This window comes from Netta rufina (genome assembly GCF_964035555.1).
Source record: "Netta rufina genome assembly, chromosome: Z".
Lineage (NCBI taxonomy): Eukaryota > Metazoa > Chordata > Aves > Anseriformes > Anatidae > Netta > Netta rufina.
The window spans coordinates 5,777,238-5,801,106 of record NC_140126.1 but is presented as its reverse complement, the minus strand read 5'-3'; the positions used below and the strand labels follow the sequence as shown (position 1 = coordinate 5,801,106).

Below are 23,869 nucleotides of genomic sequence, written 5' to 3'. Positions count from 1 at the left end.
GAGTGATCCTGCGCCGGCCCGCACGGGAAGGCGCTAACTCAGCAGCTCGTATCAATACCGCTCCACTTACAGCGAAGGCCGCGTAATGAAAATCCGATGGGCACGCTGGTGGGAGTAAATAAGTATGCCATTAAAATGAGAAAATCAAAGCTCTGGACAGGTCTTTTCTCTTGCCCATTGATTTCTTTTATTACGGAAATATTGCTGCTAAATAACATTAGTGTGAACAATCTCAGCAGTGTTTTCCGTAGCGCCCGTGTCAATAACTCCATCGCGGGCGGGGGTTCCCTCCTCAGCTCGGGGGGTCTGGGGCTGCTCTGGGGGTGCCCTCATCCCCCCTGGATGTGCCTGGCAGAAGAAGTGGGCAGCTCGGGGGGCTTGGGCAAGTGGCACGGGTATGGGGCTGGGCTGGGAGCCAGCAGCTCTGCTGCAGCAGGAGAGGTTGTCCCCATCCCAGTGCGGAGTGGGGACGGTGCCAGGAGTGCCAGGGCACCAAAAGCAGCCCCTTTCCTTCAGGGCAGCCTGTCACCGAGCAGCTGGATGTCCCCAGTGACCATCAGGAGAGAGGTGGGTGCTGGCCATGCTGTGTCCCACAGGCTCCTGCTGGGTCTGCTTCCTTGTCCCCATGTGTCCTCATCGAGACCTGTCCGTGCCAGCCTGACCCAGCTCCCCACAGCCTGCCCTGATTTGGTTCACATGGGGAAACTGAGGCACAGTGTGGGATGGGCGTTCACCCACTGACACCCAGCTCCAGCACAGCTCCTGTCCCAGGGCCAGGGCTCGTGGTCAGTCCCCGATGCAGGCATCCAGTGGCCCCTGAGATGCCCACGGGTGGCCTGGACATCCCCATGGGGCCAGAGGATGTGACCAGCACACATGGGGGATCTGCACCTTCTGGCACCCAGCAGCCAGGTGGGACTCCAGGGCACCAAGGGTGGCCAGAGATGGACAAGGAGACTCGGCCACACAGGTCCAGCTCCAGCTGGAGCAGCATCTCCCCGGAGCCACGGCCAGGACAAATGCACTTCGCTGCCCACCCAACACCGTCCCCCCGCAGCCCGCTCTATCTTGCTGTCCCTCCGCACGCAGCGGGTATTGATCAGCCCGCAGGATCTATCTCCCGATTCCTCCTGCGGTATCTCTCTGCTCCGAGTATCTCTCAATCTGCTCTGCTGTCTGCCATGCCCGTCTATACCTACAGTATCTATCCACGCCGCCTCCACCACGCCCGTCGATACCCGTTTGTCTGGGGGATTTCTTTCTCTCCACCTAGGAGCATCACCGGGCCCCGGCAGCACAACGAGGCTGAGCAGGAGGGTTTTGGGGACACAGCCCTGACAGGGACAACTGGGTCAGGTCCCTGTGGTGGCCTCACCTGGGGTGAGGGGGATGCTGCACCCCACAAATCATCCCTGGCTCCTTATGCAGAGGGGATGGGTGCAACCCACCACCCTTGGGTGCAGCCCTGATCCACGGGGACCTGCAGAGTGAGCCCTGGGGGGCTGCTGGCCCTGTGGTCCCATTATCTCCCCCAAACAGGAGACTGGGGCGTAGCTCCCAGAGGCAGCTCATGCAGGAGCATCGGCCCATAAACTGATGCCTGGGGGGGCTGGCAAGTGCTGGGAGGTCGCTGCCACGGCAGGAGAGGATGGGTTGGGGCGAGCTCCAGCTGTCCAGCCCCGGCACGGGATGGCCGACAGCTGCTTTATCTCCTGCGCAAAGATAAACAGCGCCCGGGGGCCCTGCGGGGTCGGGTGCTGCCCCGCTCCTGCAGGAAGGGGCTGGTTTCCAGCAGAGCCACCACGGCACCGTGCTGCGAGAGCCCCAGGGGTGCACAGAGCTGGGTGGGCACCCAAAGCGGTGGCTTTTCCCTGCAAAGGGAAGCAGGGAAGGGGACGGAGGCTTGGAGCAGCCTGCGGAGCCCGAGAGCAAAATGTGGCTGCCTCCCGGGTGGCTTGCGTGGTGGGCAGGTGGCTCCGGAGGGGACAGAGCTCCTCTCACCCTGTGCCACCAACATCCAGCTCAGTGGGAAGCTTGAAGCTTTCCCTGGCTGCAGGGGGACAAAAGTCTCTGTTCCCTGTATCCTGGTGTTGGGTGCTGGGGACCCGTGCAAGCCGTGCTGCTGCTCCAGACAAAAAATCCCCAGGAAGGGCAGTCAGCTCCTCCACCTCCTGCCAGAACTGCCTCCAGAGAGGAGCTGGGCAGGAAAATCCTGGCAGGCAGGCAGGCAGCCTGGGGGAGCGTGGGGATGCCCCCAGCAGGGCTGAGCCCCCTGCTCTGTCACAGCCCTGACCCACCCAGGACATCGCAGTGCTGTGGAGATTTGCTCGATGCCCCCCCCGTGCCTCAGTTTACCCACCAGCACGAGGGCCTCAGGACCAGGATCAGCCCCCGGCTGGATGCTGCATATACAGGTGCACGTGTGTGTGTAAGGGGGGGGGCAGGTTTGTGCCAAAAATACCGTTCCTGCAGGGCTGGGGGATGCACGCAGCCCCCCTCATTGGGACCCCTCCGTGATCCTGGCCCCAGCCCGCGGGCAGGGCTTGCACAGAGGCCAGGGCTCCCTGCTTGCTGCTTGCTTCACCCTCCCCTTTGTACCCACCCAGGGACAAGCACTGCGGGTGCACACACCCCCTCTGATCCACACACGCGTGCACACACCTGCCTGTGCACACAGTGCACCCGCACCCAGCCCCGTCTGCACACACCTACAGGTAAGCACACAAAACGCACACGCCCAGCCCCGGCAGGCGCACGTAAACCCTTATTTCTGACCCCAGCAGTGTGCAAACGTGCACACACCCACACGCCTGGCCCCTCCAGCCGTGCACAGAGCTGCATGTGTGCGTGTGTGTGTGTGTGCAAGTGAATGCACGACGTGTGCACGGACTGTGCTCCCCAGGATAAACGCGTGCTGTAAACACAACGTGTGTGCATGCACACGTGCAGTGCACACCCATTGCATGCACACACACCCCCGCTGCATGCACTCAAACCCCCATTGCAATACATTTACACACCCGTTGCATGCACACACACCCATGCAAGGTGCTCGCCTCCCTCGCTGTGCACAAGCACACGTGTGCTCACACCCTGCGTGCACCCACGGAGCACACAACCTCCCCACAAGCAGCACACGTGCGTGCAAGCGCAGTCCCCCTGCACACGCAGCCACACGCCTGCAACTTGCACCCCGTGCTCCCAGCGCCCACCCAGGCGTGCAGGCACCCCCACGCGTGCACACCCACTCGTGCACACACAGCTCCCCCCCCGCCCCCCCCCCCCTAACCCTCCAGACCCCGGGGCCCTCCCCGGATGCCTCCCTTCGCCGTGCGCTAGCAAATGGGAGCGGGGAGGGGGTGTTGCTGCCCGCCTGCCACTTGTTGCAAAGGAAAAAAAAAAAAAAAAAAAAAAAAAAGGAAGAAAGAGAGAAAGAAAGAAAAGAAGGGGAAGAAAAAAAAAAAAAATCCCTCCCACCTTCTCTCATCTGCTGCGGAATAAAAGAAATATCGGCGGGCGCGGCGCCATGTGAGCGGCGGGCCGGGGCCGGGCGGAGCAGCGGCCGTGCCCCCGGGACGGCGGGGGGAGCCCTGGGAGCCGGCGGCATGGTGGGGACCCCCAGCCTGGTGGCCAAAGCCGCCCCGGTGAGGGCCACCCCGCGACGGGACGGACCGCAGGGGCCCCGGGAGCAAGGGGGTCCCGCTGGGGACGGGATGGGGTCGCTGGGATTTGGGGGATCCCGGTGGGGAAAGGGGGTTCCCCCCTCGCTCTCCAGCGGTAGGACGCGGTGCCCCCTGGGGTGGGGAAACGGGGGAAAAAAGGGGGGCTGGGGGTGGGATTATGGGGGTCCTGGGAAGACGCGGTCGCGGGTGGGAGCGGGGCGGGGGTCCCCGCACGGAGCCGTCTCGGGAGGGACCCCCAAAAGGGGGGTGGGGGGGGTGCGGGGAGGGGTCCCGGTGGCTTCGCCCCCTCCCCAAACCGCGCAGCGCCGGCTCCTTCAACTTTTGGTGCACGGCCCCCGGGGTGGCTGGTGGGGGGGGGGGGGGGTGGTGGGAGAGAGAGAGAGGGAGGGTGGGGGTGCTTCCTCCCTTCCCTCCTCCTCCTCCTCTTCCTCCTCCTCCTCCTCCTCGTCCTCTGAGGCCGTGCCCTGTGCCCGCAGCCGGCCGCCCCACCGCGGGGGTCCGGGCCGCCGGGGGGGCTGCGGCTGGCGGCGGTGATGGAGAGCCTGCAGCGGCAGCAGGCGGCCCGCCTGGCCCGCAGCCCCGACGGCCCGGCCCGACGACCCCCGGCCGAGCCCGCTCCGGCCCCCGGCCCCGCTCCGCCGCCCCCCGCCGCCCCCCGCCGCCGCCCGGCCCCCGGCCCCGCTCCGCCGCCCCCCGCCACCGGGCAGAAGGAGGAGGAGGAGGAGGAGAAAGAGGAGGAGGAGGAAGAGGAGGAGGAGGAAGGGGAGCCCCGGGACCCGCCGCCCGCCCCGCATCACGAGTGGACCTACGAGGAGCAGTTCAAGCAGGTAAGCAGCGCCCGGCGCCGCGACCCCCCAACCTGGCGTCCCCGCTGCCCCCTACCCCCATCCCTGTCCTGCCCCGAGGAGACATCCCCCACACCCCCCTCGTTCCCCCAGACATCATCTCTGCGCCGCCCGAAATGGGACACCCCCCCAAATCCCCTTCCACTGCCCCCAAACTGCATCCCAGGCAGCCCGTGCACCCCAGCACCCCCATCCCACCCCAAATTCTCTGCACCGCCCCTGTCCTTCATCCCACCCCAACAGGCATCCTCTTGTGCTCTCCATCTCCCCCCACCCTAAACCCTGTCGCACCCTGTCCCTGTCCCCCACCTGCCCCCCGTCCCCTCTGCCTGCCCCCAGGTCCCTGCGCTCGCCTCCGGCCCCATGGGGCTGGGAGGATGCCCTGGGGCACAACGGGGTGCCCAGCATCCAGGCACCTCCCCATGCCCGCCCTGACTCATGGCAAGCTCTGTCCCCCCTGGGGTAAAACAGGGTGTCCCCTGTCCCTACAGGCTTTGAAAGGTCCCCAGGCAGAGATGGAGGGGGCAGCGGGGGCAGGTGGAGCAGCACCCTCAGGGACAGCCTTGGTTTCGAGACAGGATTCGGCTTTCCCCTCGTGTCTTGCTGCCAAGGGGATGTGACGAGGGTCCTGGTGCACGGTCACCCCAGGAGCTGAGCTCCCATGTGTTTCTGTGAGGGCTGGGATGTGTTGTGGATGCTGGATGCGTTCTCTGATTCGTCTTATTTGGGCTTCTGATAATTCTTATATGGGCTGGCACCTTGACCCCATCCCTTTGCTCTCAGTGGCGCAGACATCTCAGGGATCACTGGGCCTGTGGGGCTCGGATATAGGGCAGAGAAAAGGCCTCTGTATTTAATACCATGCCCCCTCGCATGGACACCTCCCTGCTGGGTTGTGCAAGCCCTGGTGTGCACGCCGCGGGTGCAGGGGTGTGAGCACAGGTCGCACAGCACCGCTCGGGTTTGCGCTCCCGGTGTGCTCCTTGGGGTTGTGGTGAGACGGAGCGGTGATGCTCACAGCAGGGAGGGTGCAGCGAAGGGACGGAGCGGGCAGAGATGTCCCCGTGTGTCTGCTGCAGGGCTTTTTAGCCTGGCACTGCTCAGGGGACAGCAGGACGTCCTCACATCCACCTGATGCTGCGGGGTGCGCAGGGACGGGGACACTTCCCGCGGTGCTCACCCCCAGCAGGAGGGGACGGGGACCAGACTTTCTGCCCGGACATCGCACGGCACAGCGAGGTCCCCAATTCCCTGGGACCTCAGCACCTCAGAGCCGTGGTGCCGGGGAGCCCGGCCACCTGCGGGGTGGGTGCGCTGCATAGGCTGAGTGTATCTGGGGGGGAAGTGTAACGTTACAGCCCGCTGCGCAGAAAAAGGCTGACTGTCCGGTTCCCGGGGTCAGGCAGGAGGTGGGACGCGGCTCCTCCCTCGCTCCCGGGGCCGGGGAGGCTTTGCAGAGAGAAGGCATCCCAGGCATTTCTTCTCCTTTGGTCCCACACCCTGCCCCTGGTCAGGGCAGGAGCGAAGCCGGCTGCTGCCGGGAGCAAATCGCGGTGTAAACGCGAGGGGACGGATCGAAGGGGGCTTCGGGGTGGGGGGATAAATCCTGATCAGGCTCCTGGGGTGAAGCTGGCTGCTCACTTGCTACCTCCTCGTGTCCTGTGCGTGGATTTCCCAGCTGGGGGCTTGTCCCAGCCAGCCAGGGGACAGGGGACATGTCCCTGGTGCCCCCAGGTGCATAGGGACCAAGGGACTGATTGCTGCTGGATGGCTTATATGGGATGGGAGAATGGAAAGGAGATTTTTGTGGTGCTGCCCCATAAGGGTGGCAGTTTGGGGCAGGCTGCGTTGCCGGCTTGCCCCAGGGGCTGCGGGGTGGCTGTCACTTCTGTCCCACCCCTGTCACCTTCTTGGTGGGGGGGGGACATGTCCCCTGGTCCCTCCCCAGGCTGCGGGGCTGTGTCTGGCCCAGCCTGGAGAACAGGTTGGGAAGGGACTGACGAGGGGGGTGGTGGAGGTTAAAAGGCAAACTGCAGGTCGCCCGGGGGAAATACATGGGGACATTCCCTGGGGGATGAATTTGGGGGGCCAGCAGGACCTCTGCTCTGATCTGTGTGCGTTTTGGGGCACACGCTTGCCTTGGAGGTGGCTGGCAAGAGCCCGGCATCGCTCGCCCTCTCCTTGCTCTCTCCTTGTTGCTTTCTCCATCGGGTTTGTCCCCACGGATGCAGCTCGCGGCGGATCCCCGTGGGGAGGAAGGAGGTGGTCGCCCTGCCCCATTCCTCCTCCTCCTCCTCCCGGCGCATCTTCCACCCAGGTGCAGCAACAACAACCGCAGGGCTCCCGGGGCTGAATTAGAGGGTCTCTGGTTACACCGCAGCGGGACGGGCGCCGTGTTTGTTCCTGGCCGCGGCTGCCGGCAGATTTCTCGACCACAGAGCTGCGGGCAGGGCTCATCCCGGGGTCGGGACCACCTGCGGCGAGGGGGCTGCGGGGGGAGCGGGGCTGAAGCTCTGAGGGTCAGGGCGGTAATCCCCGGTGAGCAGCAGCCCAGAGTGAGCAGCGGGGCTCCCGGGGTGCCCGCGGGGGTGTTATGGGTGTGGATGTGAGTGTGTGGATATATAAATGTCCCTGCGGGTGTGTGCTTGTGAGCCCGTGTGTTTGTGGACCCACACGAGCACCCACGTGTGCACAGACCCCTGCGAGACCCCATGACTGTGCATGTATGGAGCCATATGGACCCACGGGTGTTTTGGGCAGGGTTTGGGGCTGGCCCCCTCGACACTTCTTTCCCCATCCTCATGTGCCCAGGGGGTGCCAGCCCCATCCCCGCTGCGGTCTGGGGGTGCCGGGAGCCTCAGCAGCCACCGCAGCCCCAGCCCCCCGACCGCAGCTCCCTGGGGCTCTGTGCTGGGGCTCCGAGGAGGAGGTGTAAAAACTAATCAAGGGTGTGAGGAGACAGGCGCTGCGTGCGGGAGGGGAGCGACAGCAGCCCCGGCTCTTGTGGGAGCTGGGGACGAGCTCATGGAGAGATGGGGACAGCAGTGTGTCCCCCCCGGCAGCACCAAGTGTGGGGAGAGGAGGGGAGCTGGGGCTGGCAGGACCCCGTGCATCCCCTCTGGGGGTCCCCACCCCACAGCTGCCCCCAGCTCTGTCCCCAGCTGCCACCCTGTAATCGGATGTCAGCGATGGGTATGGGGGTGTGCGTCCCTTCTCTAGCTCCTGCCCCCGATAATCCACTAATTGGGTTAATGATGGAAGCAGAGCCCCTGTGCCTGCAGCGGGGTGGGCAGGGTGAGGCAGGGAGCGGGGATTCAGCCATGGGGAGGTGGGAGCTGGCCCCACTGGGACACCCACGGGGGTGTGCAGCTGCGTGGGGGTGAACCCCACGAGCCCCCCCTTCACCCCGGGGCCGGGGGCTGCCGTCCCAAGGCCGGCGCCACGAGCAAACAGTCCCTCACCTTGCCCCGAGCCGGGTTAATGTTTGCAGCAGGCAGCTCCCCAGGCAGGGACCGGCGGCGGCAGGGAGGGGGTTTTAATGGCCTGCCGGATCCGCCGTGCTATCAGCGCTGATTAAACCTGCTGCTCTATAAAGCCCCGTTAAATATTAAGCACGGAGAATGGTTTTGGGGAGGGGGCGCTGAGAACGGGCTGGGGACATCCGGCATGGGGGTGTCTGGCTGTGCCAAAGGGGTTAATGCTGAGGATGGGGACACCGGGGGGAGTGTGGCCCCTGTGGGGGCTGTGGGATCGGGGCAGAGCCCCCCCCCGTCAGCCAGCAGCATTTGCAAATGCAGCCGGCACCCGGGCAGAGCCGTCCCGTAACCATTAACTTATTAACGGCGCAAGGTCAGGGGTGGCTGGTGCCCGGCGGGGAGCGAGCTACAGGATGGGGGGGACCCCAGGAGGGGAGTCCCAGAGCCCCCAGCTCCTGTGCTCGCTCTTGGGGTGCATTCAGGCTGGGTGGTGGCAGGGCTGTGGGTAAATGGAGGCACTGGTGGCTCCCCAGTCCCACTGGGACACGGGGGGCACTCGGTGTGCGTGCACCTGGCCACGCACCAGGGACACCCAGCTGGGAGGTGCAGTGATGCTCCAAAGGGGTGCGAGGTCCCCAAAAGAGCCCGAGGTCTCCAGAGGACCCCGTTGGTGCTCGGCCACCTGCAGCGTGCTGGGGGCCGGGGGGGGACGTGGGGAATTGCATCTCCTGGGCTCCCTGCGTGAGCAGCAGCCGGATGGAAAAATTAGCAGGGCGGCTAATCAATGCGGTGCATATTAAGTGGCTCGGGGTTGGGGGGGACGCGAGGCAGGGGGGAGCCAAGCAGGGTTCGGGATCGATGCAGCCCGTATTAAGTGGATTAAATCCTGGTTGCTGATCTGAGCCCTGGCTGCCGGCGGGAGGTGGCAGCCGAGCGGGGACTGCGGGGGTCCCCGCTGCGATCGCTTCCCTTGGAAGTGCTCCTCGGGGCAGCCTGGAGGGGCTTTGCACCCCTTCCTTTTGGGATCAGCTGGGCCATGGGGGACTGGAGACCCCAGCTCCACCCCTGCAAGCCCCCCAGAGCCGGGAGAGGCACCTCCGGGGTTAGCAAGTGTGCTAACGATGTCATTTAATTGTGGTGAGGCGGCGGGGGAGGCACGAGGTCTATTCACATCCCGTTAATAAACCGTGTTCGACCCGCTGCCCTTTAACCTGCCCGGCCAGCCCCGTTATCCCCATCCCTTAAGGAATCAAGACGTCACCATGGCGATGGGATGCTGGCAGTGAGCAGGATGCCCGGGCATGGCCAGAGCTGCACCCGTGTTGGTTTGGGGCCGAGGACACCCCAAGTGGCTGCACCGGGCTGGCACTGGGGATGCTGTGTTTTTTTGGGGGGCCGAGCCCCGCAGACGGGGTCCCCGAGGTCCGCAGAGCAGAGCAGAGCTGCGCACCGGCGGGGTATCGATCCCTGGGCTTGACAGTTTAATACTTGTGTTTATAGAGGAATATAGTTACATCGATGGCGTTAAATGAGTTACTAATTATATCAATACAAACACGATTAAAAGGGTCCTTGCTCATAGGTCACCGCAAGCAGGAGCCGCTGCTCGTGTTGCACAACTGCCCCCTGCTCGAGGTGCGCGGCGTGGGCATGCGGGGGGTGACCCTGTCTGGGATGGGGTGGCCCTCTAGGGGTCCACGTCCCCCCCCCGGGGTCTGTGTCCCCACCTGGGGTGTGTGCCCATGCAGGGCTGTGCGTGCTCGTTTGGGGTTATGCATGCTAATAGGGAGTAGGTGTACCCATGAAAGGCTGTGCATGCCCATTTGGGGCTGTGCGTGTCTATTTGGGGTTGTGCGTGCCGATTTGGGGCTGTGCATGCCCATTTGGGACTGTGTGTATCCATTTGGGGCTGTGCGTGCCCATTTGGGACTGTGTGTATCCATTTGGGGCTGTGCGTGCCCATTTGGGATTGTACATTCCTGTATGAGGCCAGGCACATCCATACAACATTGTACGTGCCCACATGGGGATGTGTGCTTGTAAGCTTTTTGCAAATGGGTTCGGGGCCACGCACGCTCGTGCAGGTTGCGTGTGCACCGATGCAGGGTTGTGCACACTCGTGTGTGCCTTGGCCAGCCTGCAAGCTGTGCTCCTGCAGGGATGTGCAGGGTGCCTTCCCCCTGGGGTGGCTGAATGTGCTCGCGTGGGGTTGTGCGCACCCTTGTGCACGCCTGTGGGAAAGGAATTCGCAGGTGGCTCCGCGCAGTTTCACACGTCCCTGAATTAGAGATAATGGGGAAACAAGCGGTAGAAGCAAAAACTTAGAGCGAGGCTGAGATAAAGTAAATTGGCTGCGGTGCTCGGGATGAGCTTTGGGCAGTGGCCGATTGCTGGCTGGCTCGAGGCGCGTGTCTGGGGGTCTCTAACCCACTGTGTGACAGATCCGGGCACGTGGGACTACAGGGAAAGTAGATGTAGTAGTGAGAAAGGGCAACAGACGTTCAAGAGCCATCAGGAGTCCATGTCTTGCATCCCTTCACAAGCCCATAAAGGGCTGTGCATGCTCGTGCAGGACTGTGTATGCCTGCGTGGGGCTGTGCGTCCCCGTCTGTGGTAGCGTGCACCTGTATGGGATTGTGCGTGGCCCTGTGGGGTTGTGCTCTGCTGCTCCAGTGGCTGGTCCCCAAAGGAGGCTGGGGGGGCACTGCAGTGCCCACCTGCAAGAGGAGGAGGAGGGTGAGTGGCAGGTGATGAAGATGGCACCTTTCTTGGGGCTGGGGGTGTCTGGGGGGACCCTCTTTGCCTGCAGGCCACTCCCATGCCACCCCTGTGCACCCACAGTGCCTGGATCCTATACCCTGCTTTGCCTGGGACCCAGCCCACCTGCCAGCAGCAGAAATCCCCCAAACCCACCTCCTCTCCGGCCTGAGCATCCCCAAATCTCACGGGACACCCAGCGCACCCCCACGCGCCCGAGGGCCGTGCCAGCACATCCCCTGCTCCTCACTCATTTCTCGTCTCCTCTTAAAAGCCGACCTTTGCTCCCTGCTTGATGTAATGTGTTTTTGTGTCTCGCTGCCCCGCAGATAAAAGGTTAGAGGTTAATATATGGTGGAGAAGAGGTCCCAGCACTTGGAGGTCACACCTGTTTGGGGGCTGCGGGCGCACGGTGGTGGGGAGCACGCCTGGGCTTTGTGGGAGCAGAAATACAGTGGGGGTCTTGCTGGACACCCCCACTGGGAGACCCCTGGGAAGGTCTTGGCTTGATGTCCCGCAGCAGGAGGGATGGTAGGGGCTGGGCTGGTGGCCAGGCAGGGAAACGTGGGCTCCCAGGGCGCTGCTCCCAGCGTGAGCTTCAGCAGGGGATGGGGAGGAGGGTGACAGGGACAGGGAGCTCGTGGGGAGGAAGGGACAGCAGCAGAGCACCACGGAGCACTCGAAAACGGTGCTGAGGGCTGTGCAGAAGTGTCTGCCCAGCGATGGGAACAGAGAGCAGAGTCACGTCCCACATCCCCACATCCTCACATCCCCATCTTCTCACGTCCCCATGTCCTCACGTCCCTGTGTCCCCTTGTCCCCATGTCCCTGTGTCCTCTTGTCCTCATGTCCTCACATCCCCATCCCCACGTCCCTGTGTCCCCGCACCCCCACATCCTCACATCTCCCTTTATCTGCCCGTGAATTATGTGCCCTGTGGAGGGGGGGCCTCCCCTCCTATTGGTTTTTAACGGCCTTTCCCAGCACAATTGTTTTTTAAACGACTCTATTTTGTGCCTGACTTTGTTTTCCAGCTTGCATTTCTTTGTATATGTTTTGGAAATCCATTCTGGACTGCTGAGTTTTGTTTCTTTTCAATGGCTTTAAATTCTTGCCGGGCTCGCTGGGAGGAATCGGTGTCTATAGCGCCTTCGATTGGTGCTAATTTTTCCTTCATGTGCTCTGACTTTTACTGCTGGGCCATCGATCTGGCGGTCTCCAATTTGTCATGGTCACCGAGGCGCTGTGCTGGAATCAGCCGAGCCCCGGCTGCGAGCGCGGCGCGGCCGCATCCTGCCCTGCCACGGGGCTCCGCGCCTCCGGGGCAGGGAAACTGAGGCACGGAGGCAGCCAGGGTGCAGGGCAGGTGGGGAGCCCACGGCAGATCCAAGCCCGGGGATGTGTCAGGGAATCATTTTGGGGAGAGCTGGGGGGATTAAAAGGGTGATGCCAGGTGCCAGCAGGGTCCCCCTCCCCGGCACTGTCCCCTGCCATCCCCCTGCCTACGTGCCGGCGGTGCTGACACCTTTCCTTCCCCAGCTCTACGAACTGGACGAGGACCCGAAACGCAAGGAGTTCCTGGATGACCTCTTCAGCTTCATGCAGAAGAGAGGTAAAGGTGGGTGGCTCGGGTGGGTGCCCCCCAGCCGCCGGTTTGGGGCTCGTCTCTGCGAGCTGCACCCCACCAGGCTGGCAGAGCTGGCCACTGGCACGCACGTGGGGCTCAGCTCTGCCTCCGTGCCCCGCATCTCCTGCACCCTGCACCCCACATCCCTCAAATCCACGCTTACACACACCCTCCTAGCAGGGTGCTGCCAGCCGGAGGGGCTGGGACCCCGAATTTGGGCTGGTGGTGGTGCCCCGTGCTGATGCCCACCAGCAGTGCCCACCGGAGAGGCGCGGTAGGGCTGCAGCAGAGCCCTTTGGCAAAGTCCGTTAGCAAAACCCATTAATTACGCCCATTAGCCATGCCCAGCAGTGTCACCCAGCGGGGATGCCCGCTTGCAGTGCCTTACAGCGATGCCTGGTGGCCATGCCAATTAATAACGCCCGTTAGCAGCGCCCGTGAGCAACCCCCGTTAGCGATGCCAATTTTTGGGTGCTCAGAGCCATACCCGAGCGCTGCCAGGGGGCTGCAGGAGCAGCGCGGGGGCCCAGGGGTTAAGAGCCCTCCAGCCCACCCGGCCCCATCGGAAATCTTTGCTATCGGCACGGGGACGAGCCAGCTCCCGGGGACTCGATAAATGCTTTAACCTTCGCCCTCCCCATCCGGGCCCGCGACAATTAAAAGTTGCCGAGCGCGGCCGGCTGTATTAATTAGAGCCTTTTGCCGGTGTGTGGATTAATGAACACGCCGCTCGATAGCCAGTAAACCCCAGGCAGAGGTTAATGCCGAGCTAATTAACGGGGGAAGGCTTGCGGAGGGGGGCTGGAGCTGGCTGTGTGTGGGGTGAGGGCGGCTGGGAAGGGGCGGTCGGCCCCGAGCCTGCTTTTGGGAGTGTTGGTGAGGGTGGGTGCCCACCCGCGGGGCAGCAGCACCCGGCTTTTGGGGGGCTGAGACCCCACAAATTTGTGCCATGTGGGGCTGCCGTGGCCATGGGGCTCCCAGCAGAGCGTGGCTGGAGGTGGACGGGGTCTGGGTGCTGCCCCGTGGGCTGTGGGTGCCCCCCAGCTGTGGGGCAGGTTGGGGGGAGCCGGGGGAGCACTGGCACTGCCCGACCCTCATCTCCCCCCCTCAGCATCCATCGGGGCCACAAGATTCATGGGCTGCTCAGCGGCTTCATTATCTCTCTCTCCAGAGCTAATTAACTCCCTCACCATTGGGGCCGGGGCTAATTAAGCGAGCTGCCTGGTGGTGCGGGGAGGAAGGAGGGAGCCCGGTGCTCCCCAGTCCCGCTCCTGTCCCCTCCCCGGGCCGGGTGACATCTTGGGGTGACCCCGGGGGGGTACAGCGGGTGGAGGTGGGTGCTGCAGCTCCGGGGACAGGCAAGGGGGGCACCCTCAGAGCTGGGTGCTGCCGAGAGCCGGTGTGGGTGCCCCTGTGGCACCCAGGGGCTCACGGGCAGGGGGCTGCGTCCCCAGGGTGGCAGCGGGTGAGGGATGGATGGCGAGCCCTAGGAAGGGGCTGCGCATCCCCCCACGCTTGCACCCTCCCCGTCCCCACGCCGAGCCGAGGGCCCTGCCGATAACGTGGCATCATTAATCAATCCCGGAGCTAATTGCAGCGGCACAATGGCCCCGCCACCTCCACGGGCTTTTGTGCCGCGCACCCCGGCCGCTGCCGGGGCCATCACTCTGCGGGACGCAGACAGGTCCCTTTGTCAGCGGGACGGGCACCGGCCGCCCGCTCTGTGCGGCCCCGAGATTAATTGCCAGCAGCTTTCATTAGCCACCGCGGCCAGGGAGGGGGGAGAGAAGAAGTCCGGAGGGCATCGATCTGGCTCTGGGACCCACAAACTCGTTCGCAGCTTTGGGGGTGATGGGGAGACCCCCGAGTGGGAGCGATGGGGCCGGTGCTGAGCAGGGCTGGTGAGGGACCGCCAGCAGATATCAAGTCGATATCTCTGCTTTCTTCCCAGGAGGAAAAACTCCTCTCCCCCTTTCTGATCTAGCAAACAACACAGACACACACACACACACACACAAAAAAAAAAAAAAAGTTAAATGAACTCAGTAAAGGAATAAAAAGAGCTCATTTTTCAGGCTTATGCGAAGAAGCCGAGCCAATATCGGGGCCATAAATTAGGGATGCTGGAGGACGGCGGTGAGTGACGGCTTCGTTTGAGGGGCGAAGCGCGGCCGTGACAGCCTCCCCTGGCGAAATGGATGGGTTTCCGATACCACCCGCACCCCGGCAGGGAATAAATACGGGGCGGGGTGGGACAGGAGGGGACGGGACAGGATGCTCATCCCTCCTCTGCCCTGCTGCAGCCCTGCCTGACCTGCCTGAAGCACTGCCCCCAGGCACCGCGGGGCTATTTTTGGGGTGCTGGGGAGGTGGGGAGGGGGCTCTGACAGCTCTGGGGACAGCCAGTGCCTGCGGTGGCCGTGGGGACAAGGCAGGGGCCGTGTCCCCAGAGGGTGAGGGTCCCCGTGGGCTCACCCCTCACCCTTTTCTCTCCCGACTCGCCTGGCCCGAAGGGACGCCCGTGAACCGCATCCCCATCATGGCCAAGCAAGTGCTGGACCTCTACACGCTGTACCGGCTGGTGACGGACAAGGGCGGGCTGGTGGAAGTCATCAACAAGAAGATCTGGCGGGAGATCACCAAGGGCCTCAACCTACCTACCTCCATCACCAGCGCTGCCTTCACCCTCCGCACGCAGTGAGCACCCAGGGTGTCCCCTAAGGGGGGACAGAGCGCTCCCACCGTGCCCGGGTGCTGTCCCCAGCCCGGTCCCTGCTCGTTTTGGGGCTGTCTGGGAGGTGCTCGGTGCTGGCTGTGATCCCGGCTGCCTTCCCCACGCAGATACATGAAGTACCTGTACCCCTACGAATGCGAGAAGCGGGCGCTCAGCTCGCCCGGGGAGCTGCAGGCTGCCATCGACAGCAACCGGCGGGAGGGACGGAGGCAGACGTTCGGCGCCGCGCTCTTCAACTACTCGCCCGCCGGCACCCCGACCCTGCTGGGCTCCCCCAAAATGCCCCTGCCGGCCCTCAGCATCTCCACGCACAGCTGCGGCCAGATGGGCCAAGCGCACGGCGTGAAGAAAGGTGGGTGAGGACCACGGCTGCCCCGCCTCGGGCATCCCCACCGGGGATGCTGCTTCTCCCAGGTGGGAGAAAAAAAGAACGATTTTGTTCTTTTGGTCCCCTCTGGGGTGAGAGGGGACGGCTGTGGAGCTGGGCCCAAGCCCCGATGTGGAGCTGGCAGCCCCTTCTCCGTGCCCACCCTGCTCTGTGGCGCGGGGACGGCAAGGTGGGGCGGCGAGGATGGGGTCTGGCTGAGCTCTCCCCGTGTTTGCAGAGGACGGCGCGGTGCCGGGGCGCATCGCCATCCCGGTGGGGCTGGCCGGACACCACCTGGCCGCGGCGCAGGCGGCAGCAGCGGCCTCGCAGGCGGCGGTGCTGGAGCAGCTGCGGGAGAAGCTGGAGACGGGGGAGCCCCCGGAGAAGAAGGTGGCCCTGACGGCGGAGGAGCAGCAGCGGCTGATGCAGCAGGCTCTGCAGCACAACCTCCTGGCCGTGGCCTCGCAGTTCCCCATGAACATCAAGGTCTCCAACCGAGGTAGCGCCCTGCAGCCCCCTACCCTGACACCCTTGTGGGGGGGAACGCGGCTGCCCGGGGAGGACGGGGCCCCGTGGCTCCCTCCGGCAGGTCGCTTCTGTTTCTTCTGGTGCTCATATTGGTCTTTCCTTCCCCCAGATGACAGACAGGAGACCGCATTGAACCTGTCCACCAACGGCATTAGCAGTATCAACATGTCAATAGAAATAAATGGAGTTGTCTACACAGGTAAATAGAAGGGCCGCTTGCCCCGTGTAATTGCGGCCGGGAAATCCAATAACTTATAGCCACTGCCTGGCCAGCAAGTCCTTCCTTCAATCTGATGTCTTTACTATAAAATCCATCGTAATGAAGTGGCAGGGCCCGGGGAGAGGGGGCAGGAAAAGGAGGGGGGCAGCCAGGCCAGCAGCTGTCCCCCAGGAGGGGCTGGCAGCGAACGGCCAAATTGTGGGACAGACGGACAGCGGACGGACAGACTTGGGCTGAGAGGAGCTAAAAGCCCCCCCAGTTAAAGCAGACAGCTTTTCCTCCAGCAGATAAATATTTAACGAGCCAGAAAGGTCAGGGCTCAGAAGCACGCGAGGCCACCAGCCACAGGGTCCCGGGCCACCTCGGCGGGCTGTGTAAGGCGACAAGGGGATGGGTGGCAGCACAGGGAGACACCGAGGGCAATGGGGTTTGAAGCCCCCGGGGGTGCCGGTCCCTAACCCCATTTCTCTCGCTCCCCAGGCGTCCTGTTTGCCCGCCGGCCCACAGCCCCGCCGGCCCCCGGTGGAGGGAGCACCCAGAGCCGGCTGAACCCCACGGCCACCCCGAACCCACCGCCGCCGGCCCCCTCGCACAGCCACACTCCTGCCAGCGCCAAGCCGTAGGGGCGACGCTCCCCAAAGCACACGGGGTCCCTGGAGAGGGGTTGGGGGGGTTGAACCCCCATCCGTGGGGCAGGGATGTGCCCAGAGGAGTTTGGGGATATTGGGTGGCTCCTGGTGCTGAGCAGGGCTGTGGCCGTGCAAAGCCACGAGCACCCACGGGGCCCTTTTGTCCCTCACCCCCACATGTGGGGCCCCCTACCCGCATGCACCCCCAAAACACGCCTTCTGTGACCCCCCCCCCCCCCGCCCCCAAACAGCTCCTGCTGGCCTGGGCTCCCCTGCACTCTGCAGCCCCTCTGGGCACCTCGATGCACTCACCACATCCCCCGTACACGCCTCAATGCACTCTGCAGCCCCTATACTCACCTCGAAGCACACGCTGTCCCCCCCACATTGGCACACGTGGCATCCCCTGTACACCCTACACACACCTCATTGCACGCTGTGTTCCCTGTACACGCTGGCAACGCACGCACTGCATCCCCCCCACACTGCCCCCACCCCACACATCACACCGTGTCCCCTACACACACCCTACAGCCCCGTGCACACTCACTGCAATCACTGCAGACCCTTTATTTGCACCCCCCCACCCTTGCCCCCTGCTCTGTGCCACCCCAGGATCACCCCTCGGGTGTGTGTGGGATCACACTGGAGGACAAATACTGGCGAAACTGGTGGGACTGGTGGGGAGGGAGGGGGGACTATTCGGATGGGGATATGGGGGGGCTTACACACTGGGAGGGGTTTGCTGGAGGGCAGGGAGGGGAGGCCCAGCAGTGCCCCCAACCAAAGCCCACCCAGATGCTGGGGTCCCCAAGGGAATTAGAGGGTGGGTGGGCAGTGGGATTGGGGGGGAGGGCGGGGGGCTCCAAACTACCTCGTTGGGGCGGGGGGGTGGGCACCTCCTCCACCCGCCCGCACCCTTGGGTGCCAAAGCAGGCGAGCGCGGGGCGACGCTCACCTCTACCTCAGCGGGGGCCGGGGATCGGTGCCCCCACCCCGCGGCAGCGCGGCTCTGTGTAACTATTAAAGGAACTGAACTGGAGGACCGAGCCGGGGATGAGGGCGACACGGTGCCGCGGGTGCCCGTGGGGTGCGGATGTCAGGGTTGTGTGGGTGTGACACGGCTCAGCCCCGGCACACGGCTCCTGCAGCCCGCTGAGGGGATGAGAGTGGGATCGATGCAGCATTAATTGGGGTTTCACGTCCCCTGTCACTGCCGGGCAGCACCGGCCACGGTGCTCATCGAGCGCCAGGGCCCCAGGGGGCCGGCAGGGCGCAGTTGGTCCCGCGTCCCCCCTCGTTACGCAGCTCAGGGGGCGATGTGCGAAGCCACGCTCCCCGGGGGGCTCGGGGACACAGCTGCTGTCACCTGAGTAACCAGCCCGGATCGATGCCCGCTCCCCGCGTCCCGCAGGGACTGTAATTGAGCGGGAGGGAGGAGATGGAGGGGTGCGGGGATGGAGCCGGGCTGGCAGGAGGAGCGCTGGGCTGCAGGCAGGCGGCCGTGGCATCGCTGTGCCACCACCGAGATGGGGACAGGGATGGAGGCCCCCTCTGAGCCCCTGGCAGTGGGGACAGATTCGCTGCACACCATGCTGGGCTGCACAAAGCCAGTGCGGTGGCTTCAGGCTCGTCCTGTGACCCCACAGCCCCAGTGCCCAAGCCCCAGGAACACCTGAATTCTTCCCGCTTTTGGGGTGGGTTATCAGACCCTGTAGCACGGGGATTTTGGGCATTCCTGCACACCACCTGCCCTGCTGCACGGGCTGCAGGAGTGTGGGTCCCCTCTAAACACAGCCCAGCGTTGCGTGCACAGCCCCCAGCCCCTGCTGCAGCCCCCAGACACTCCTGCTAACGAGGCCGCTTCTAATTGTCGCCTTTGTGGAACAAAGCGCAGCTCTTCCCTCTGAAGATGCCTCTCCCACAGCCCAGCTATCGATCCCTGGGAAGAAAGGCAGAGCGCACGGGGCCTCAGCCTGCTCCTCCAAGGAGATTTTGGGGTCACAGCGCTGCTGGGGCCATCCCACAGCTCCCCCCTACAGCCTGGTGGCCCCGTACAGACGCTCCCTGTAGGAGCACATGTAGACGGACCAAGGTTTCTCGGGGCACAGCGGGTTTTGCTCTCAGCAAGGGGCACAGGAAGGTCCCCAAAGCCATCCAGCTGATGAGGCGCTCACTGTTAGCAGACGGGTTTGAGCTGGGAGCCCAGCCTGGCATTAAATGGTGCCAATTGTGGTCTCCCAGCACGACACCCAGCGGGGCACACCTCAGGGTGCTGCGGGGGCCCCCAGGCTTCTCCCCTTGACCCCAGAAGGTGCCTGGGCTGCGTCGCCTGCCATGAACTCATCGAATCCCTATGAGGGACCCCAATAACCGAGTGCTGGCAGCCACCACTTCCACCGGCCCTGTGGGTCGATAGTGGGAAGGTGAGGGCGATGGGGGGCCGGGGGCAGCCCTGCGGCAGCCCCCCGCCCTTCACAGCCCCATCTTCCCCCCCTTCCACACCACCGAGCGCCTCTCGCCCGCAGCAAGGAGGCAGCTATCGACCTCCCTTGAAGGCAGAGCCTCCCTCTGCAGTGCAAATCAGCATCGAGCGGCCTCGGCTGCCCGCAGGGGGGCTGCGAGCCCCCAAAACCCCACAGCTCTCCCCTCCCCCCCCCCCCCCCATCCCCCGCCATAAGGCCGCCATTAAGGCCCGCCCGTTGCTATGGCAACGGCATCCCCCTAGCAACGCGCCGCCATGGCAACCGGGCCGGAAGCGGACGTGCCAGAAAGCGGAAGAGAAGGCCGGGCTGCTTCCGGGCCGGGCGAGAAGATGGCGGCGGGGACGGTGGCGCTGGAGCGGCTGCGGTGGCGGCTGGAGGAGCTGGAGCAGCGCCTCGGCGGCGGCGCCTGCGAGCCTCGTAAGGTGCTGGGCCCCGCTCTGTCCCCTCCGGTTTTGTTTTTATTGTCCCCCCCCCATACCCGTTAGCCTTCCGCTGGCGGCAGGTAACGGGCCCGCCCCCTCCCTGTGCGCCCCCGCAGGTGGCGGACGAGCTGGTGAAGGTGCAGGTGGCGCTGAGCAACATCGCCGGCAAGAGGGAGCGCGTCAAGATCCTGTTCAAGAAGAGTGAGTGCTCCGGGAGGGGTCCGAGGCAGCTTGCGGGGCGTGCCTTGACCCCAAAATCCCCTCCTCGGACCCCAAAATCCCCTCCTCGGACCCCAAAATCCCCGTTTCGGTGCTCCCCAGATCCCAAAAGTCCCCCCCTCGGTGCCTCTGTGCTGTTGCTTGGTCCCCAGGTCACCCAGCAGGGGGTCGTCCTGTTTGTGCCTCTTCCCCAGAGCTGCTGAGGTGGGGAGCGGGCTCCTTCGGTCTGGAACAGTGCACAGCTGTGTGCTCTGCCTGAAATACAGCTCTCGAAGGGGTTTTTGCGTGTTCAGGCTAACCGTGCCCTCGTGTCTGTCCCTGTTGTGTATGCTGGGGGTGGTGAGGAGCATGTACCACCACCTGTGGCCACATCTGAGGAGCCTTCTCCAAACCAGGGAGCATCAGCTGCAGGCGCTAGAGCCGTGCTTTGCCTCATAAAGCCTCCTTGTGGCTGAGCTTCATGGCCCAGTAATGCAGAAGCAACATCAGGAGTGTTGGTGTGGTCCAAGGTTGCGGTGACTGTTGAGTGTGAACATACAACCTGTGTACCTGTAAAGGACTTTAGGGATCAGGATGGAGGGCAGTTCTCTGGTTTTATTTCAAGGTTAGGAAGAGGCAGATTTCAATCACCTCTAGTGTCATTGCCAAACGAAAAGCTCAGTGTTGGAGGTGTCTGTAACAAAGCAGTTATTTCATTTGACTCGTTCGTAAGTTCTCAGTTGTAGCCTTCTAAAGTCAGCTGTTTTCAAGTGTTGCAGAAACCCCTGAATCTGAGCAAAAGCAACCTTAAATGGGCAGGTTTGTTCTGTAGCCCATGGGGAACTGCACTTGTCAAAGTGATAACATTTCTCCTACTTGCCTTAAAATATATTCTTTCTTCTAGTCGAAGATGTAATAAAATACCTTGACCCGCAGTACATTGACAGGATGGCTGTTCCAGACACCATGAAGCAGCAGTTCATCTTGGCAGGTACAGCATGACATGAGAAGGAACGGGTTTTTAGCACTGCAAAAGTTGTATTTTAATAAGGTTGATTGGGATGGAGTTATTTTTTTGCTCAGTCATAAACATTTGGAAGGATATCCTCTGTAGAGCTACCTGAAATGCGACTTATACAAGGATAGCCATCACCCTCAGTGCTCCATTGTGCATGTCTGTGCTGTAGTTTTATCAGTTCCGGTCCTAGCATTGATTGGTTTAACCGTAAATTAATAAAAGGTTGAAAAGAAACTGGAGCTGGAACAGTTTTCCTTACTCTACTTCCCATATTCTGAGGCCTGTCAAAAAAACAGAGTTTTTGATGTACATGAAACACCTTCTGGTGTTGTCCTCTTTTGCTTCCAAAGAACTTGGTTCAGCCTTGTTCTGGTATAGTCTGGGAATGAAAACTGGTGGAGATTCTCCTGACTTAAGTTACTGTGAATGAGAATCCAGGGGTGAGCGTCACAAAAGGCTAAATAAAATTACAAAAAAAAATCTTTTTTGTATAGCTGGGTCAGCTGGAACAGAGGAGCTGGAATACAAGTGTTCCAGCTGACGATCAGGGACAAGCCCGTCTGTGAGGTGGGGGCTAAGACACTGCTCTGGCTTTTCCTGATGTTCCTTCTTGTCTCTCCCTGGTCAGAGGAGCAGGTCATTCCTTACCGAGCAGACCTCTTGGAGCAGGTGAAGAACCTCCAGCCCATCTTAGACAGTGCCTCCATCCAAGGTACGCCTGTTCCTCCGCAAGTTTGAGCTGCACGTGCCACCCCCAAGCTTTTGCCTGTGCTGTGACTTTTGCTGTGCCTTGTCCCTGGAGAAGGAATGCTCCTTGTCTTGGTAACTTACCCCACGTGATGCAAAACAAACAAAATGGATTTCTGTTCTGTGCTTCCAGCGGTTCCTGACCACGCAGCGAAACTGCAGCGACTCTCCCAGATCCAGATGCAGCAGCAGGTAGCGTGAGTGCTTGAGGCAGCCTTGACTAGCAGGGAGAAGGAACCATGTGTTGGTAACTGCACTGATGCCCCTGTATCTGCAGTTGTCTGAATTGCCTGTTTATACTGCTTACTTTCATTTGTCCAGGGTATTCGTGCTGCAGTTTTAAAGAGGTTTAAGCGCATTGCAGGGGGAGAGCTAGCCGGGATTTCTGGTAACTGAGTCTGAATTGGAAAAAATCTTTGCCTACAATAAGCCTACTCAAAACAAAGGCTTGAATGCAATACATTGCAGTGGTTTTAACCAACTCCTGTTCCCTCTTTCAGTGGGACACTGAAGTGGTGCACTTCTTCAGTCTCTGGAGGGGTTTTGATACTACCACGTTGTCTCTTTGCCCTTTCCTTCCCCATTTGAGCACTCCATGAGGTGGCAATGAGTAGCCTGGGCATTGCCCAATGCCTCCTTTCAGTGTCTCCCTGTGGGTTTTCATTCTGAGACAAGCTGAGGATACTGAGCAAAGGTAGACAGATGGCAAGCACAGCTTCTTTGGCACTTCCCAAATACGGGTGTTTCTTTGTAACCTTCCTCTCGTCTGCTGAAATGCTTTCAGCTGCACTGAGCAGCCATGGCCTGAGCTTTAGTCCCAGTATTGGCCCTGTACTGCCAGGGGCTGGAAGGACTGATGTCTTTTAGTTTATTTACTGCTGACTTGCTGAGGCTCTCTTCTTTGCAGGATCAGTGCAAGCAGTTTTCTGATGGTGTCAAGGCACTCCTCGAAGACTACAACAAAACGGTATCCTTCTTGCTGGTGCTCTGGGCCTGACAACCAAACTGTCTGCCTGTCTCCTGGCCCACCTTACCCCGTCAGATGTTGGAAGCAGGCAATCCCCAGCCCCAGGCTTAATGGCCAGTGCCCTTTCTGGTGTGGTGGTGCTTGTGTCCCTGTCGTGCTGTAGAAAGCCCTTTGAGATGCACCCTGTGCATTGTTCAGAAGTTGTTCAGGACTGCCATTAACGTGTGGCGCTGTGTGGTGGCTCCAGGCCTTGTCAGTTTGTCTGAGTAGGTTTTGTACACCCTAGTTTCCCATACCCTGTTGTGTTTTTTTTTTTTTTTTTTGTCTCCAAAGGAATCAGGATTGTAATGGTGCGCTCAGGCCACCAGGGATTCTTGGGTTGTACTCTGTGGTTTCCTCCCTGAAGTTTCCACGTCTCTTTCCTTAAGAGCATTGTCCAGACCCTGCTTCTGTCCAAGCAGTTCGTCCAGTGGAATGAGATACTGACACAGCTGGAAGCAGCCAAGGAAGCGAAACCTGTGGCAGAGTGATGGCAGAGCCGGGAGTGCAGAGAACCGCAGCCGGGGCCTTGGGATTCTGCTGGCCTTGGGTCAGTCAGGAGATGCTGCAGCACGGCCTGCACTCTCTTGTCTCAGCATCTTCCCGCTCTGTGAATGTGCTGCGAGTGACACCGCAGGCTCTTGGGGGCACCCTGGCCTTGCGGCTGCACTGCGGTCACCCTGAATGAAAGCCACGCTCCTGCTGTTCTGTAATACGCCTCTGTTTGTCGATCTTGCACTTCCTTATGTCTTGGTTTGTAACGTATTTAAAAATCCCTTCCTGCTGTTCCTGTGGACCGTAATAAAGCCCTGAAACACAACCTGCCTTGCCTCTGCTGGGTGCAGCCACGGCACAGACTGTGGCCAGGCTCAGGAGGGGAGATGTACGTACTGCCCGTGCTTGATACTCCATGAGGAAATGTTACACCTCTGCATCAGAGGGAAGTGGTCAGCAGCAAGGTGGGTGAGCCCTGGAGACTGAGGCCCCGTCCACCACGTTAGGGTGGCTTTCCCTAAGCAGTGACTGGCACAGACATCCGCAGGAGGTGGCTGCTCACAGCCTATCTCTATCCCGTCACTAATTCATTGAGAATACATCATGTCTATAAATACATGTATATAGAACC

General features: G+C 62.0%; 2 protein-coding genes across 2 annotated transcripts; both read left to right on the top strand.

The window, feature by feature from the left end:
* Nucleotides 1–4,165: 4,165 nt before the first annotated feature.
* ARID3C (AT-rich interaction domain 3C) lies at nt 4,166–16,860 on the top strand (the record flags this gene model as incomplete). Its single annotated transcript, XM_084305660.1, has 7 exons — nt 4,166–4,510; nt 12,301–12,373; nt 14,902–15,085; nt 15,230–15,474; nt 15,728–15,988; nt 16,127–16,216; nt 16,718–16,860. The coding sequence occupies exons 1-7, from the start codon at nt 4,217–4,219 to the stop codon at nt 16,858–16,860; spliced, it is 1,290 nt and encodes a 429-aa protein (XP_084161786.1). The 5' UTR covers nt 4,166–4,216.
* A 2,796-nt stretch (nt 16,861–19,656) lies between these two features.
* DCTN3 (dynactin subunit 3) lies at nt 19,657–23,563 on the top strand. Its single transcript, XM_084305223.1, has 7 exons — nt 19,657–19,774; nt 19,891–19,975; nt 20,877–20,963; nt 21,619–21,702; nt 21,871–21,929; nt 22,645–22,704; nt 23,145–23,563. The coding sequence occupies exons 1-7, from the start codon at nt 19,682–19,684 to the stop codon at nt 23,232–23,234; spliced, it is 558 nt and encodes a 185-aa protein (XP_084161349.1). The 5' UTR covers nt 19,657–19,681; the 3' UTR covers nt 23,235–23,563.
* Nucleotides 23,564–23,869: the final 306 nt, after the last annotated feature.